The 13,711-nt window shown below is 33.4% G+C and overlaps 2 protein-coding genes across 5 annotated transcripts; both read left to right on the top strand.

The window, feature by feature from the left end:
- Nucleotides 1-625: 625 nt before the first annotated feature.
- Nucleotides 626-2,927, top strand: LOC142643230 (uncharacterized). Its single transcript, XM_075817766.1, has 2 exons — nucleotides 626-918; nucleotides 2,073-2,927. Exon 2 carries the CDS (start codon nucleotides 2,193-2,195, stop codon nucleotides 2,925-2,927), a length of 735 nt encoding a protein of 244 aa, XP_075673881.1. The 5' UTR covers nucleotides 626-918; nucleotides 2,073-2,192.
- An 829-nt stretch (nucleotides 2,928-3,756) lies between these two features.
- LOC142642588 (uncharacterized) lies at nucleotides 3,757-12,584 on the top strand. Of its 4 annotated transcripts, none has more exons than XM_075816974.1 (8): nucleotides 3,757-3,833; nucleotides 4,158-4,230; nucleotides 5,135-5,172; nucleotides 5,267-5,339; nucleotides 6,408-6,473; nucleotides 9,450-9,477; nucleotides 9,955-10,470; nucleotides 12,495-12,584. In XM_075816974.1, the coding sequence occupies exons 2-8, from the start codon at nucleotides 4,196-4,198 to the stop codon at nucleotides 12,558-12,560; spliced, it is 822 nt and encodes a 273-aa protein (XP_075673089.1). In that variant the 5' UTR covers nucleotides 3,757-3,833; nucleotides 4,158-4,195; the 3' UTR covers nucleotides 12,561-12,584. The 4 variants fall into 4 exon arrangements, with proteins under 4 accessions (XP_075673089.1, XP_075673091.1, XP_075673088.1 ...); XM_075816976.1 differs by lacking the exon at nucleotides 12,495-12,584 and having other exon boundaries at nucleotides 9,955-10,152; nucleotides 10,238-10,425; XM_075816973.1 differs by lacking the exon at nucleotides 12,495-12,584 and having other exon boundaries at nucleotides 9,955-10,776.
- Nucleotides 12,585-13,711: the final 1,127 nt, after the last annotated feature.

Below are 13,711 nucleotides of genomic sequence, written 5' to 3' on the forward strand. Positions count from 1 at the left end.
TTATTCTCATGTTACCACTCACAACCAAACTAATGAATAAGTTTAGTTATTCCATTACAACACATTTCATTCCCGGTAATAAAGATTACCATTCCTATTATAATCCACATTAAGTGTAAAATGTAAAGTAAGTATAAGCCCATTTTTATGAACAAAGTTCCCTACAAACTCATCATATATCTTTATATTGAGTATGAATTTTGAAAATCTAACCGTTAGATTGCATGTTCTTATTACATTCTTAATACTTGCAAAATTTCAAGAAGATCAAAAATCAATTGCTATGTCATCAAATAAATGTTATAATTTCAAGTTTTTGTGATCTAAAGTTATATATAAAAAATAAATTAATTGATCAAATAGTAAATAATATCCAATTTGAACAAAATCTGATACGTATGTTAAGAAAATAAAGAACATGAAATTCAACGGTTGGATTCTCCAAATTCACAAAAAAAAAAAAAAACATATATATATATGAAAAGATTGAAAAGTAACTTTGTTTCATTTTTATCTATTTTCTCTTTTGAGGAGATAAATGGCAATTTTGTAAATAAAGTGATCCCTAGTTCGAAACCCAACAGCCCTAATTCTCTTCTTTTTTCTTGTAATTTTTCCTCCTCCGCGCACCACCGCTGCAAAAACCAGTGAAGGAAAACGAAAACAATGGAAGAGGGAGAAGAACGTCCAATGAATTAAGATTAAGAAGGAGAAGAAGGATGCTCCAGTTGTGTGAACAATTACTTCAGAGCCATCGAAACCATCGGATTGCAATGGCGATAGGGTGGTTACGGTTTTCGGAGTTCGATTATTATTGTGTGGAGACAATTACTTCAGAGCCATCGAAACCATCTCTAAGCTCTGTGGAGAAGATGATGAAAATTCAGCGTTTGTCTTTCCTCAACTCACTTTCTTAAGGTCAATACTAAACAATGCTCCTCCTACTTTTACTAATGATGTTATTGCTGAATTTCAGACTGTTTGGCAATTTCTATGAATAAAATGACATTTAAACTTGTTGGGTGCATTGTAAAATTGCTATCTACAGAAACTATATAATTGATGATTGTTATGCACATTTGCTTAATGCCTCTCATCAGACCTTGCTGCAGCAAAGACTTTGTTATGTATGTTGGAGGGCATGTTTTGGGCTTTGAATTGGTGTCCTAGAATCCATGAAATGCCTGATTATCTTATTAAATGTGAGGTGTGTGTGTGTGTGTAAATGTTGCTTTGTTGGAATTCTTTTTGGGGCCTTTGTGTAAGCTTTACTTTTAATTGATACTTCTCAAAAAAAAAAAAAAAAAAAAACACCTGTGCTATGATGTTTAGATAGCTTATCCTTTTTTTTTTTTTGGGTAAGTAAGAATTATTTTATTAAAGAGAAGATTGCTTATCCTAAAATTATGCTAAGAAATTTGATATTGGAATTCATCATCGACTGTTGAATGTATATTTTATAATTGGTTTTAAATATTATTAGATATTCAATTTGACTTTGGGAATTGTTAGGGAGGATTTGGGAAAAGTTTATAATTCTTACCTGATTGATACTTGAACATTGAGGAAACGTTTATCCATCTTTGATATTTACCACGAAAAAACCATTCTAGTTTTTTTTTGGTAATCTTCGTTATTCTATATTATTATTCCCACTTTCTTTAAAGGAACCACACACACTCACATGTATGTTTGTTTGTTTGTATGAATGTATGTGTTCTAAATGTTATTTGCAAAAGGCCAAATCGTTTTTTTTGGTTAGGCAGTGTGCCATTTAAGAAATTTGATGTAGTGTCATTTAGGCAATTTTTTGTGATATTATGGGTAACAACTAAAGTGGTTAGTTGGGATAGTTAGAGGACATTGTCCTCATTAGTCCTGTTGAGCATTGTTCCACATTTATTGCTTTGTAGCAAAATTCTGTTTGCAAGAAAGAAAAATTAGATATACTGCTTTATTAGACTTTTAGATGTTGTGTGGTTTGATTTTGTGCAGAGAATTTGTGACAAATTATTTTGATTATTCACGTTAAATCATTTTTATGTGATTTCTTTCTGGTTTCTTACTTCCAGTTTATTGCGGTTGCTGCTCATACTCCTGGGTCTTCATATCACAAGAATGGTGCCCCACTTACTACTAGAGGTGTAATTCAGATATGGTGTATTTTAAATGTTGACGTAAATGAGGAAGAGATGCCACCTTCAATAGAAAAGTCAAAATGGGGAAATAAAAACAATGGGGCAATGAAGGACGAATCAACATTACCAAAGAGGCCTAGAAAGAAGCCAATAGGAGACAATGAGGCCATAACAACTCAATCAAAGAGGCCTAGAGGAAGACCTAGAAAAAATCTGATAGAAGAATCTCTTGATAATTTGGACTGCAACGACCAGTATGTTGAAGCTCTTGGTGTTCAACTCCCAGAAGATTTATCAGAAGCACATGCTGTGGATGGGGTTTCTAGGAATGCCCAGGAACCAGCTGAACAAGAAGAATGTGGTAAAAAACAAAAAAGTTACAAGCGAGCAGCATCTGCAGGTGATCCAACACTTGAAAGTCCTGTCCAGGGAAGAAAATCGAAACAAATGAAACGAGCAGGGAGTCACAGCGATAACACAAGTTCACTGTCATTGACACGAAATGAAGACATGGGATCTTCTGTTTTGAATCATCAAATACAACACAACTCTGGACAGGAACCTGCTGCAAGTGATAATGTGTCACCCAATGGTTCCTTGGGAATTCGCTCAGGCAGTTCCTTGATTTCAAAGGATGTCGCTTTGCCAAGAGTTGTATTATGCCTAGCTCATAATGGTAAGGTTGCATGGGATATCAAATGGAGGCCTTATAATGTATCTGAATTCAAATTTAAGCATCGGATGGGATATCTTGCTGCCTTGCTGGGCAACGGATCTCTGGTAGTGTAAGAAGTCTGCTTCAGTTGTCCAGTTTCCATGTTCCTTTAATACTCTGTCTCAGCTTCTCTTGTCCATATCTGTTACGTCCTTTTTAGATGCTTTTGCAATTTCTTCTTTTCCCTTTTATTAGTTCAATTCTTTTGAAGTTGTTGGATCCTTTTCCTTGTTCGAGAATCTCGTCCCTAAGACCTTTTGTGATAGGTTTGCAATTTCTCTTTTCCCTTCTACTAACTGGACATTCAAGGATACTATTTTAATTTATGATCTATGTTATTATGAGGTTATAACTTATAGGATGTATGTAATAACACCAATTGTCATGTTGAGGTTTCAAATATTTGCGTTTGCTCACACTGAGAATATATACTTGGTTCTGAACTAGTTTCAATATGTCAAATACTAAAAGCGACAATTACAATTGAGAAATGACAATATTACTTATCAAAAAAAAAAAAAATCAAGAAGTGACATTATTTTGAAATGAAATGCATGGATAAGAAGTATATTGTGTTTGTGTAGAGGTGTCAAAAGGCGGGCATTGGTAAGTGAAAATAAAGTCTAAAAAATTATCCTAGTTTGAATATCAAACTACTTTAACATTGTAAAATTGTTGTATTGCAATTTGCAACAAATTAAACTTATATTGACCGGTATCCTTTTCTGATTATGTCCACATATTACATCAATCTTCTGCACCAATTGCATGCTTCTGTAGTTCTAAAATATTTGTTACATTCTGTTATTTGTATCTTTTTTATGCCAACACTATATCTATCAATGCTGGTGGGAGGTTCTTCTTCCTCGAACAATGATAGTTCTCCATTCTTCTGTGCATCAGGAAGGTATTGATCCCCGTTTTGTAAAATTGGAGCCTGTATTTAGATGCTCAATCTTGAAATGCGGTGGCATACAGAGGTAGTGCAGTTTCTACCTTTTTGATGAATACTATGGGATTTACTGAAATTGAACAAAAAGTTATCTTGGCAATGGACTCTAGCTCAACAGGCATTTCCTCCCTCAATAAAGAATGGGGTAGAGGGTTTGTAAAACATGAAAATCTTCGTCCCTTTTTGCTACAGCCTTCAGGGAACTTGACATATTTAAATAATGTTGAAATGCATCATGTTCCTCTAACTATTTGCTACACGCGACCATCGTTGTTGACCTTGTTATTTGGTTTACTTTACAGTTTACATGATTAAAGGCTGATTTGCACTCAACTCTTGTTTTGTTATGTAGCATCCCTCTGACAATGGAGTGGTCAGCTTCACCCCCGCATGATTACCTGCTTGCTGGATGCCATGATGGAACAGTAATATTTTCATTTTAATATCTTGTTCTTTTTTTTCTTTTTTCTTTTTTGATAAGTAAGAATGATATCTATACGAAAGGCTACAAAGAAAATACATAAAAGAAAACATAGCAACAGATTAATTACAAAAGTAAAAGAGAGCTAAGAAAAGAAGGGAGAAAATCACTAATCGTGAGTCCCCAAGCCCGAGACCAATCAAAAAGAGTTCCACTAAAAGAACCAAGCATCTGATCACCGGAACTATCCAAATCCTCAAAAGTCTGTCGATTCCGTTCCTTCCAAATACACCATAGTATGCACCACGGAACTAAATTCCAGATCTGAGACGAATGCTTCCCCAACCAATTCTTCCAGCCAAAAAGCAAATCTAGAATCGATCTAGGTATGACCCACGACAATCCAAAAGTTATAAAAACAAAGCTCTACAACCGATAAACCATCTCACAATAAAGAAGTAAGTGGTCTATCGTCTTCTCACAGTGTCGAAACATAATGCACCAGTCCACAAAATCCAAGCCCCTCAATCTCAAATTATCACCCGTTAGGATTTTATTCCAAGTTACACACCAAACGAAAAAAGAAACACGCCTAGGGACCTTAACCCTCCATATACCTTTCCAAGGAGAGACAACTGAGGGAGAATCCCGCAACTTGTTATAATATGACCAGATGTCAAAATCCCCATTAGGCTTTAACTTCCATCTCATCCGGCCTCCAACATCCATTGAAGGAGAATACTGCATTTTTTCTGCTTGGCTTCAGATTGCATCCTAGATGATATGCGTCTGTGCTTAATCAAGCTTTGGAATAATTGGGAATAAGGGAATAGGTTTTTGTTTTTGGTACAATGACATCTGGTCTGGACATTCTTGGTTTAGAACTTAAGAAGTTTGTCTTACATTAGGTTGCTTTATGGAAGCTCTGCAAGTTGTTCATCTGAAGGTAATGGGCATATTGTTATATTGTTTCTTGGATTGGAATTATGGTGCAATATGAATTTCTCATGTGAATTTCATTTCCATTTTTTGCTCCGCAGATATGAGGCCATTGCTTTGCTTCAGTGCAGATACAGTTCCTATTACAGCATTTTCCTGGGCTCCACTTGAAAGGTAAGTGAAGCCAGAAGATGGCATTATTAAAATAAAATTTAGTTGTATTATGAAATATTCAGCTCTATGATTTTTTTTAGGCAAAATGTTAATGGTGGTGATTTTATATGGGACCCAGTAAGTCTGATTTTTTATTTTGAAGAGAATAATTTACATCTGCAATTGTTTTTTCCTCTCTCTCTTTGTTTAGCTGTGATTTTGGTTTGTATGACCAACAACCTTATCTACAAACTGTAAAATGTTATCGTGTGATAATCTGAACTATTGTATGCATTTAATTTGAATCGAATATATCTTTTTTATTTGAGTTTGAGAATTATGAAAAAAATTCAGAAGGAATTGGCCATGGATTATTGATTATAAATCTCTATGAAATTCAAATTAAAGTCTGCTTTAATAGCAAATTTAAAATCACTTGCCTTTATTTGGCTGGTGGCTAACATCTGTGATGATGAAGACCACTGTTTTATTTGTAGAATCTATCATGCCTAAAATGGTTTTCTTATGTTGTTGACTTCAATTTTGGAGTGCATGCATTGCAACTCTTTTGAATTTATTTGAAAGTATGAAGAGAAATAGCCAAGAAATGAGAAAATATGGGTACTGGATGTTTCCCCCCCCCCCCCCCCCCCTTTTCTGTGGGCATGGGTTGGCTAAATTATTATTGTTGGAAAGTATAATTCACTTTCCATGTCATTGAAAACCAAATCAAGACATTGTAGAGAAAATTGTAGGATTGAGACAATCAATATGCAATTCAAGTTTAAATTGTTTTTTACTTTTGTATGTAATCCTATTATAAATATGGATTCCATTGTAATGTATTATCATGAAAAGCGTATGAGAAAATGCAGCCCTTTAGGCTCCTGTCCCGTGGTTGTGGGCCATCAAGCCAAACCACGTAATGCTCTATGTTCTCTCTATTTCTCTCTCATTGCTCCTGCTCTCACATCTCTAAATATTTTCTATTTCTCCTTTAATTTCTGCAATTATGTAATCACAATTGTTGTTATTACTGTTACTTTGCTTGATGAAAATATATAACTTGCTGTTGTTTATGATTATCAGTGTTCCAGAGATTGCAAATGTTATAGTTACTGCTGGATATGGAGGCCTAAAGTTTTGGGACCTATGGTACATATGATGCCTCTACTGTTTACATTCTCATTGATATGCGTTCAGCGGCTTTAGCCTTTTAACAGTTTTAAGCTTTGATGGTTTTGTAGCTCACATTCCTTTCATCTGAATAAAGATGCTTGGAATTGTATACAATTTAATTTATTGCACAAAAATATTTGAATATCTGAGTAAGTAGAACTTTAGTCAAATTTGTTACAAGTATCCATGATATACCTGTATGCTGTGCACTTGGGTAATAGTAAGTCCTTTTAAAGTACATAGATTGACATTCTTGAGAAATTAAACTTCAATAAATTTCTATATACTTTGATTTGGGATCCACAAACTTTCATTGAATGATCTTGCTACAAGGGACAAAAGTTTCTTGTAACCTGAAAATTATAGTCTCTGAATTTGTCAAACTTGCCGTTTTATATTGTGTCAGCTTGTTTTGATTATATATTTTAACGTGTCTTTATTTCCCGGGGGAGTAATAAATGACCACAATCTGCAGCAAATTGAATCTTAATTCTTAATTATTGGTTTGGAAAGCACTCATCTAGCATTTGGTATTTAGTTCTGTTGTGCTTAATGTGGTGTATTTGGAGAGAGCAAAATTGGCGGATTTTTGAGGACATGGAAAAATCTGATGACCAGTTGCTTGCTTCTTTTAGTGGTTCTCTTTTTGACTGGTCTAGGGCTTGGAGACTCACCTCTAGTAATTCTCTCCCTTTGTTCCTTGGTTCTCTCCTTTGTAATTAGCTTTTTCTTTGTCTTTTCGTTTATTTTTCTATAATCTTTGGTCTGCCTTATGCTCTTTTTGTATGAGGTAGCTTTTTGAATATACATCTTTCTTACTTTTCAAAAAAAAAAAAACGTATTGATGTCTTGGTTTGATGATAAAGAGCAATCATAATAGAGCAGAGACGCCATGGTTGAAATTTTGTCATATCTATTAAAAAAAATGGAAAGTTAACGGATACCCTAACGGTATTTATTTAGGAAATATTTTCAAAAAATTTTTACAGGAAAAGAAAAAGGCAACTGATATTTTTGATAGTTTTTTATATTTCTCATGAAAGTGACATCAAATTTTCCTAAAATGGTCCATTAACAAATGCCCTAAGGCACGCCGTTAAACGGACCCTTTTAACTTGTTAACATCAGGGATATATGGTCCTTTTAGTGGGGAGGAGGTAGAAATGTCCTCATATAACCTTCTTAAGCTTCACTTCCAATATTCCATTTTGCCTGGATTTTGAAATTACAGAAATAGCCATGCTCTATGGATGATGAAATTTGAATGTGATGACTAGCAATATGCATGTCTTTGGGGAACACAGACATTATTGTGCACAAATGTATTGTTTTAATTAGTCATATGAATTATGCTTGTTGCATTTACTTCATTGCTTTGTTTTGAGTAATTAATCTTCACTTCGAGGTTCAAAGTTTTGATCGATTAGTAAGATAGGTTCTTTAGTTGATTTGACTCATTTCAGCCTCCTAGTTAGGTGACTGTCATTTTTTTATCTAGATAAGATTTCCCCCCAGTTCCTTAAATCCCTTTTTGGATACCAGTATCTCAAATTTATATTTCCCAGAACTTTGGAAGTACTTAAAATTAAAAATAGAAATAATATAAAACTTTGAAGTTAAAGATTGCATTCTCGGAAACTTGATCTAATCCTGCAATGAAATTTCTTGCTTTGTGTAGGTTCCATTTATGGTATATTTTTCCATCTTGTCATGATTTTTTAGGAGATTAAGTGCTGAGATTTACAAGTCCATTTACGAAACATTGAAGCTAGGGTATCTCAAAGTTACATGGGGACTGGATAATCAGTTGGGATTAATATTTTAGAGTTTGATATGTTTAATTTATCAGTAGTGGTATAATGGTATGCCATACTCAAGCTATAACATTAAATTGTTTGCAGCGATCCATTCCGTCCTTTGTGGGACCTCAATCCTGTGCCAAGGAACATATATAGTTTAGATGTGTTATTGTATCCTTTGATGATGGAACAATGAGAATTCTCAGCTTATTTAAGGCTGCATATGATGTTCTTGTCACTGGAAAGTCCTTCAGTGGGACAAAACAACAAGGGTTGCACAGTTATTACTGTTCATCATTTGCCATCTGGAGTTGTTCAAGTGTCACAACTAACAGGTAGATCCATAGGCTTTTATATGATTCTAGTAAAATTTGCTTGTATCACAGCCAGAAATGAGATTATGAGAATACATCGACTCAGTTTTCATACTTAAAACAAAGCTAGTAAACTACATCAACCTTTTCTTTTTAATATTCAAAATTATATCTGGATTAGCTCTAATGTTTCACTATTAGCAATTTGTTTCTTTGCATTTTTAATTTTGCATTCAGAAAGTATAAAAAGTGAGATTGATAGACCCTAAGAAGTTAATCTAGTAAATGCCAATGAGATCTAGCTCAAATGGTAAATGCTCACCTTGTAGTAAGAATTAGGTAGAGGGTGAGGTTGTAGGTTCAATACCCATTGGGTGCGTAACTTATCAATAAAAATATCTATTACAATCTGAATTGCCGCATGCATACAAAGTAAAATCTAGATTGTTAGATCCACATTTTAGTTTCTACACTCCATAGAATGTTTCCTTGTTTAAATTAAGCATCAGTTGATTGAAACTACAGAATGCATAAATCCTAATCCTTCCTTTTAAAAATGGCTTATGAATATTTCTGGATTGGCCTTTCTTGTCAAATTATTAAGCTACTCCTCAGGCAAAATAATGGATGATTAACAATGAAAATTTTATGCAAATTTGTGCAGTTATACATTGTCATCCGAAGTAAAATTTTATAGTGGATGGATGGTCATAGTTTTCACCTTTGATTATATCTCCTAAAACTCTGCATTAGGTCAATTGAACTGCTAATTTCCGGTATCAATTATCCACCAACTGTTGAATTTTGTTTTGAATGTCAGGCATGGTTGCATATTGCAGTGCAGATGGCACTGTTCTCCATTTTCAGGTCAGTTTTAGTTCCTGCTATGAATCTTTTCCTTTTTCTTTTTGCTTTATTAATTGGTAAGTTATGCATGTACTAAGTGGGTCTTGAAAATGTTAAAATATGACGTTTGTTTTTTTTGGACCAATATTTTACTTATTCTTGATAGCAGAGGGCAGAGCAATTTATTAGTTAAACTTGTCTAGTTAGAAGGTCCAACTTTTACCTGATCATGATGATAATGAAAATCAAAAAACATTTTAATGGCTTATGTTCTAGGGACTAGGGAGTCTTTAAGCACTGTAAATTATCCACAATTCAGATAATTGTGTTCAAGAACTCATGCTTTGGCCCAATGGTTGGACACAGAGGGACCCCTTTCTAATAAATATCCTTCATTATTAGGACTAGAGACATAAAAGTGGAATATATAATAATTATATGCAGTTCTACGTTGATGCTAAGGTTTTAATAAATATGATTCTGTTGTGTTTATATTAGCTTACAAGCAAAGCAGTGGACAAAGTTTTCTCACGAAATCGGACCCCCCATTTTCTTTGTGGGTCACTAACCGAAGAGGAATCAGCTATCACAATCAACACTCCGTTACCTAATACCCCTTTCCTATTGAAGAATTCACTTAACAAAAGTGGGGACATCCCTTTATCCATGCTGGAGATTATATCCGTGGCACAACAGGTGAAAAGAGGAAAGGATAAGATGGCAAAAGGTCCTCGCATGGATGCTCAAACTTCTTCTAATTGTCATGTCAATCTTATTGCAGCCCTTTGTTATGGCAATGACCCTGGTACAGAATCTGGACCTGAGGAAGCATTGACATATTCTAAGAGCAAAAAGAGACCAACTTGTAGAAGTGGCAATAACAATAACCGAGAAGATGACCAAACCTTGGTATGCAGAGATGAAGAGCCATCAAAAACAGAGGGAAAAGAAAATGGAAAGATAGAAGCTCGGACTAATGAAGTTTTCCCTCTGAAAATGGTAGCAATGCATAAGGTAAGGTGGAACATGAACAAGGGTAGTGAGAGATGGCTGTGCTATGGTGGCGCGGCTGGACTTGTACGTTGTTGGGAGATTGTTTTGTCTGATTTTGATAGGAAATTGGCCATGAAGAGATGATGCAAGTCCCTAATTGTTCATGTAATCTATTCTGCGTGGGTGGATGCATGGGTTTCTTTTTTTGCTTCCCTGCACTTTCAAGTGCAACCGACCTGCCATGGAAGTGTGGAATGATTTATTTTACTATATTTAATTAAAATATAGTAAAATAAATAATTCAACATATATAGTTGTTCTTTTAAATATGATTTTATTTTCAATAGTTAGAACAGAGAGAGGGGATTTGAACCCTAGACACTAAGAGGTGCTAACCAACTAAGCCACAAGACCCTTGTCTTTTAATTATGAATTTATTATACAAATTTGTATTATATCCGAACATACGTTCATCTACGGTTTTTTAACCATATATTTAAAAAAATATTTTAAAACCTTCAAATAAAAGTCATATATACTTGTTATATATATTTAGTCTTGTTACAAACATATTATTAGTAAGCTTTATACTCATTTGATGGGTTTTGAATTCACGACCTTGCTCTCTACTCAAACTCACACTCCTGAGAAGAAGCATAACATTTGAACTAAAGTTTATGAGCTCTTTAGTCTTGTTTCCACGGATTTTATTGAGCCAAGATCAATATTGTATTAAAAAAACTCAATCAACTAAAACTCTAAATTGCTTTTTTCTTTTGATAAAAAGTATTGTAAGTGTATTGAATCATTATTAACAATAAAATTTTGCTAATAGCTAGAGATTTTAACAAACCAATCTTTGACATGGGAGATTTTCAATGTTGGTCACTTCATCTGATTTACACACCAAATAATGTCTCTCTTTATAAATACCTAGAGATTTTCATCCCAAATAAATTCATGTTTACTAAACTTTTTTGCTTTTTGCTAATAATATTTTTACTCATCGTTGTCATACAATATGCAATACGTATTGTCTCGTGTATTAAAAATTTATATTATAAGAGCATACCAAAAGTTCTTATAAATCGTGTGATACAAAGGTGTGTATCATATGTATTGGAAGATACATGAACATATGGTTGAAAATAGGTTTTTAAGTGGAATTATTGGGCTTCTACTATATTCGGCCAATACAAAGATTTAGATGAAATTATTGGGCCACTAGCCTACTACTACTTTAGCCCAATAGAAAGGTCTGGCACAAGGAGTTTTTTTTTTTTTCTTCCTAAAATCACATATTTATCTACTTTCAGATTTTATTTTCCTTGGCTCTCTCTCTCTCTCTCTCTCTCTCTCTCTCTCTCTCTCTCTCTCTCTCTCTCTCTCTCTCTCTCTCTCTCTCTCTCTCTCTCTCTCTCAGAGACAATGATAAATATGATGAGGAAAATTTTTTTATTTTGCTTTATATATTATATATTAACACATTTACATTTGATAATTTGAATATGGATGTTATAAATATATTTTCATGTTTTGTCTGTCCTCTCAAATATTATAGCATAAGTGATCATTAAGGTAATAATTAGTTGCACATGTTCCAATTTTATAATAAATATAACATTTAAATATATATATTTTTCAAAAATGTTATATAGTATTAGTGTATTTTACGAAACATGATACAATCAGATATACAATATATAAAAATGACAAATGATTTGCGATATAATTCATAGTTTGACAATTATGCATTTACTTCTATTAATATTTGACAGTTATGCATTTAATAATAATGATAAAAAAAAAAAGAAAGATAAAATCCTATTTAAGATTATTATGTAATAAAAAATTAACTGAATTAGCTATCATCATCATTAAAAAAAAAAAAGGAGAGAGATGTTAACAAAAACTAAATTAGTAATTTGCATCTTAAAAATTAAAAAGAATTATTTTTAAATAAGAAAATCTATTATATAGAAAGTTAAATATAAAATCTGTGTGCTCAAAGCTCAACTCTTCCTTAGAAAGTTCTGTTTTTTTAGGTGATGGATCAAATGGGCCGAAATTCCAATGAAAAAGTGGGCAGACATATGCAAACCAAGAGGTAAAGGTGGTCTACTAGGACTAAGGAGGATGAGGAATTTCAACAATGCTTTGCTTGCAAAATTGGGAAGGGAATGTCTTGACAGAAACTCTTACTCAATCCCAAAAGCAAATTCCATCTTCTGCCTGTGGAAGCACATTTGTGATAGTAGGAATCTCATCAAGAGAGCAAGCTGTGATCTCACTACAAGTTAGTAGTTGTGGTAAACAAATACTACAAATATTTTTGGTGTGGTTTTGCCTGAACCAAAAGAAACATAGATTCTACTACCCTAGTAACAATGCCCATGTCTATTCAATGGAATGAAACATCTTCAAAACACCAATTATCAAGTCTTTCATCCTCAACCTCATATTATTTAGGAAAAGTTACATTTTAAAATCCTAAAGTTTTAAAAGTAATAAATTAAACTCCTAGGTTTTAAAAAATAACAAATTAAACACTATAGGAGGAACTTCCAGTGCTGTTACAGAATGCAAAGCCAGCACATTTAGATGCAACTGACATACCAAATTTAGGTAACTTACAAATATTTTCCCTTGAAAATGGTGATCATTGCTGACTTCATTTTAATTGAGATTAAGGCTTAGTTGGGTTGAGTTAAATATTTAGCAAGGGCAATTTAGATGTAGCAGTCAAGTTTTATTTTTATTTTTAGACTGGATGAACAATTCCAAGGATTTTGGGATACAACAATATAAAATGGTTTCAAATCTGACAAGAAAGGAAAATAATTCATTTGAATGCTCTGTTTTTCTTCTTTGGATTGAAAATAGAACACCGTATGGAAGCAGATTTATATAAACGAGTCAATTTTCTTAACAGATATCTAGGCTTGATGTCAGTTTTACATTTGTCACATAGAGAAAGATTGATTCATCCTTTCTTGAGAACAGAGTAATTGAGTACACCTTGTGCAAATAAAAGCTCAAATCTCCAACTTTTATGATAAGATAACTTGCAACTTTTGTCTAGACAATCCTGCAAAGAATAAATGGGATTTGTTGCCATAAAAAGATCACAAGTGCGTAAATATTGCAACAAGTACATCATCAACATTCCTTATAAATTTGTGCATAGATAGGAGGGTGTGTTGAATGAGAGAGGTGTTGTTTTGCTGGAAAAATAACACATCTATTACGCTTCCCACCATAT

Source organism: Castanea sativa, chromosome 7 (assembly GCF_040712315.1).
Source record: "Castanea sativa cultivar Marrone di Chiusa Pesio chromosome 7, ASM4071231v1".
In the NCBI taxonomy this organism is placed as follows: domain Eukaryota; kingdom Viridiplantae; phylum Streptophyta; class Magnoliopsida; order Fagales; family Fagaceae; genus Castanea; species Castanea sativa.

Coding starts and splice junctions, on each gene's coding strand:
- LOC142642588 (XM_075816973.1), top strand. CDS start 4,196: ATGATTACCTGCTTGCTGGATGCCATGATGGAACA. Junction 5,173..5,266: donor TGCAAGTTGTTCATCTGAAG/GTAATGGGCATA, acceptor TTTGCTCCGCAG/ATATGAGGCCATTGCTTTGC. Junction 6,474..9,449: donor CTAAAGTTTTGGGACCTATG/GTACATATGATG, acceptor TGCATATTGCAG/TGCAGATGGCACTGTTCTCC.
- LOC142643230 (XM_075817766.1), top strand. CDS start 2,193: ATGCCACCTTCAATAGAAAAGTCAAAATGGGGAAATAAAAACAATGGG.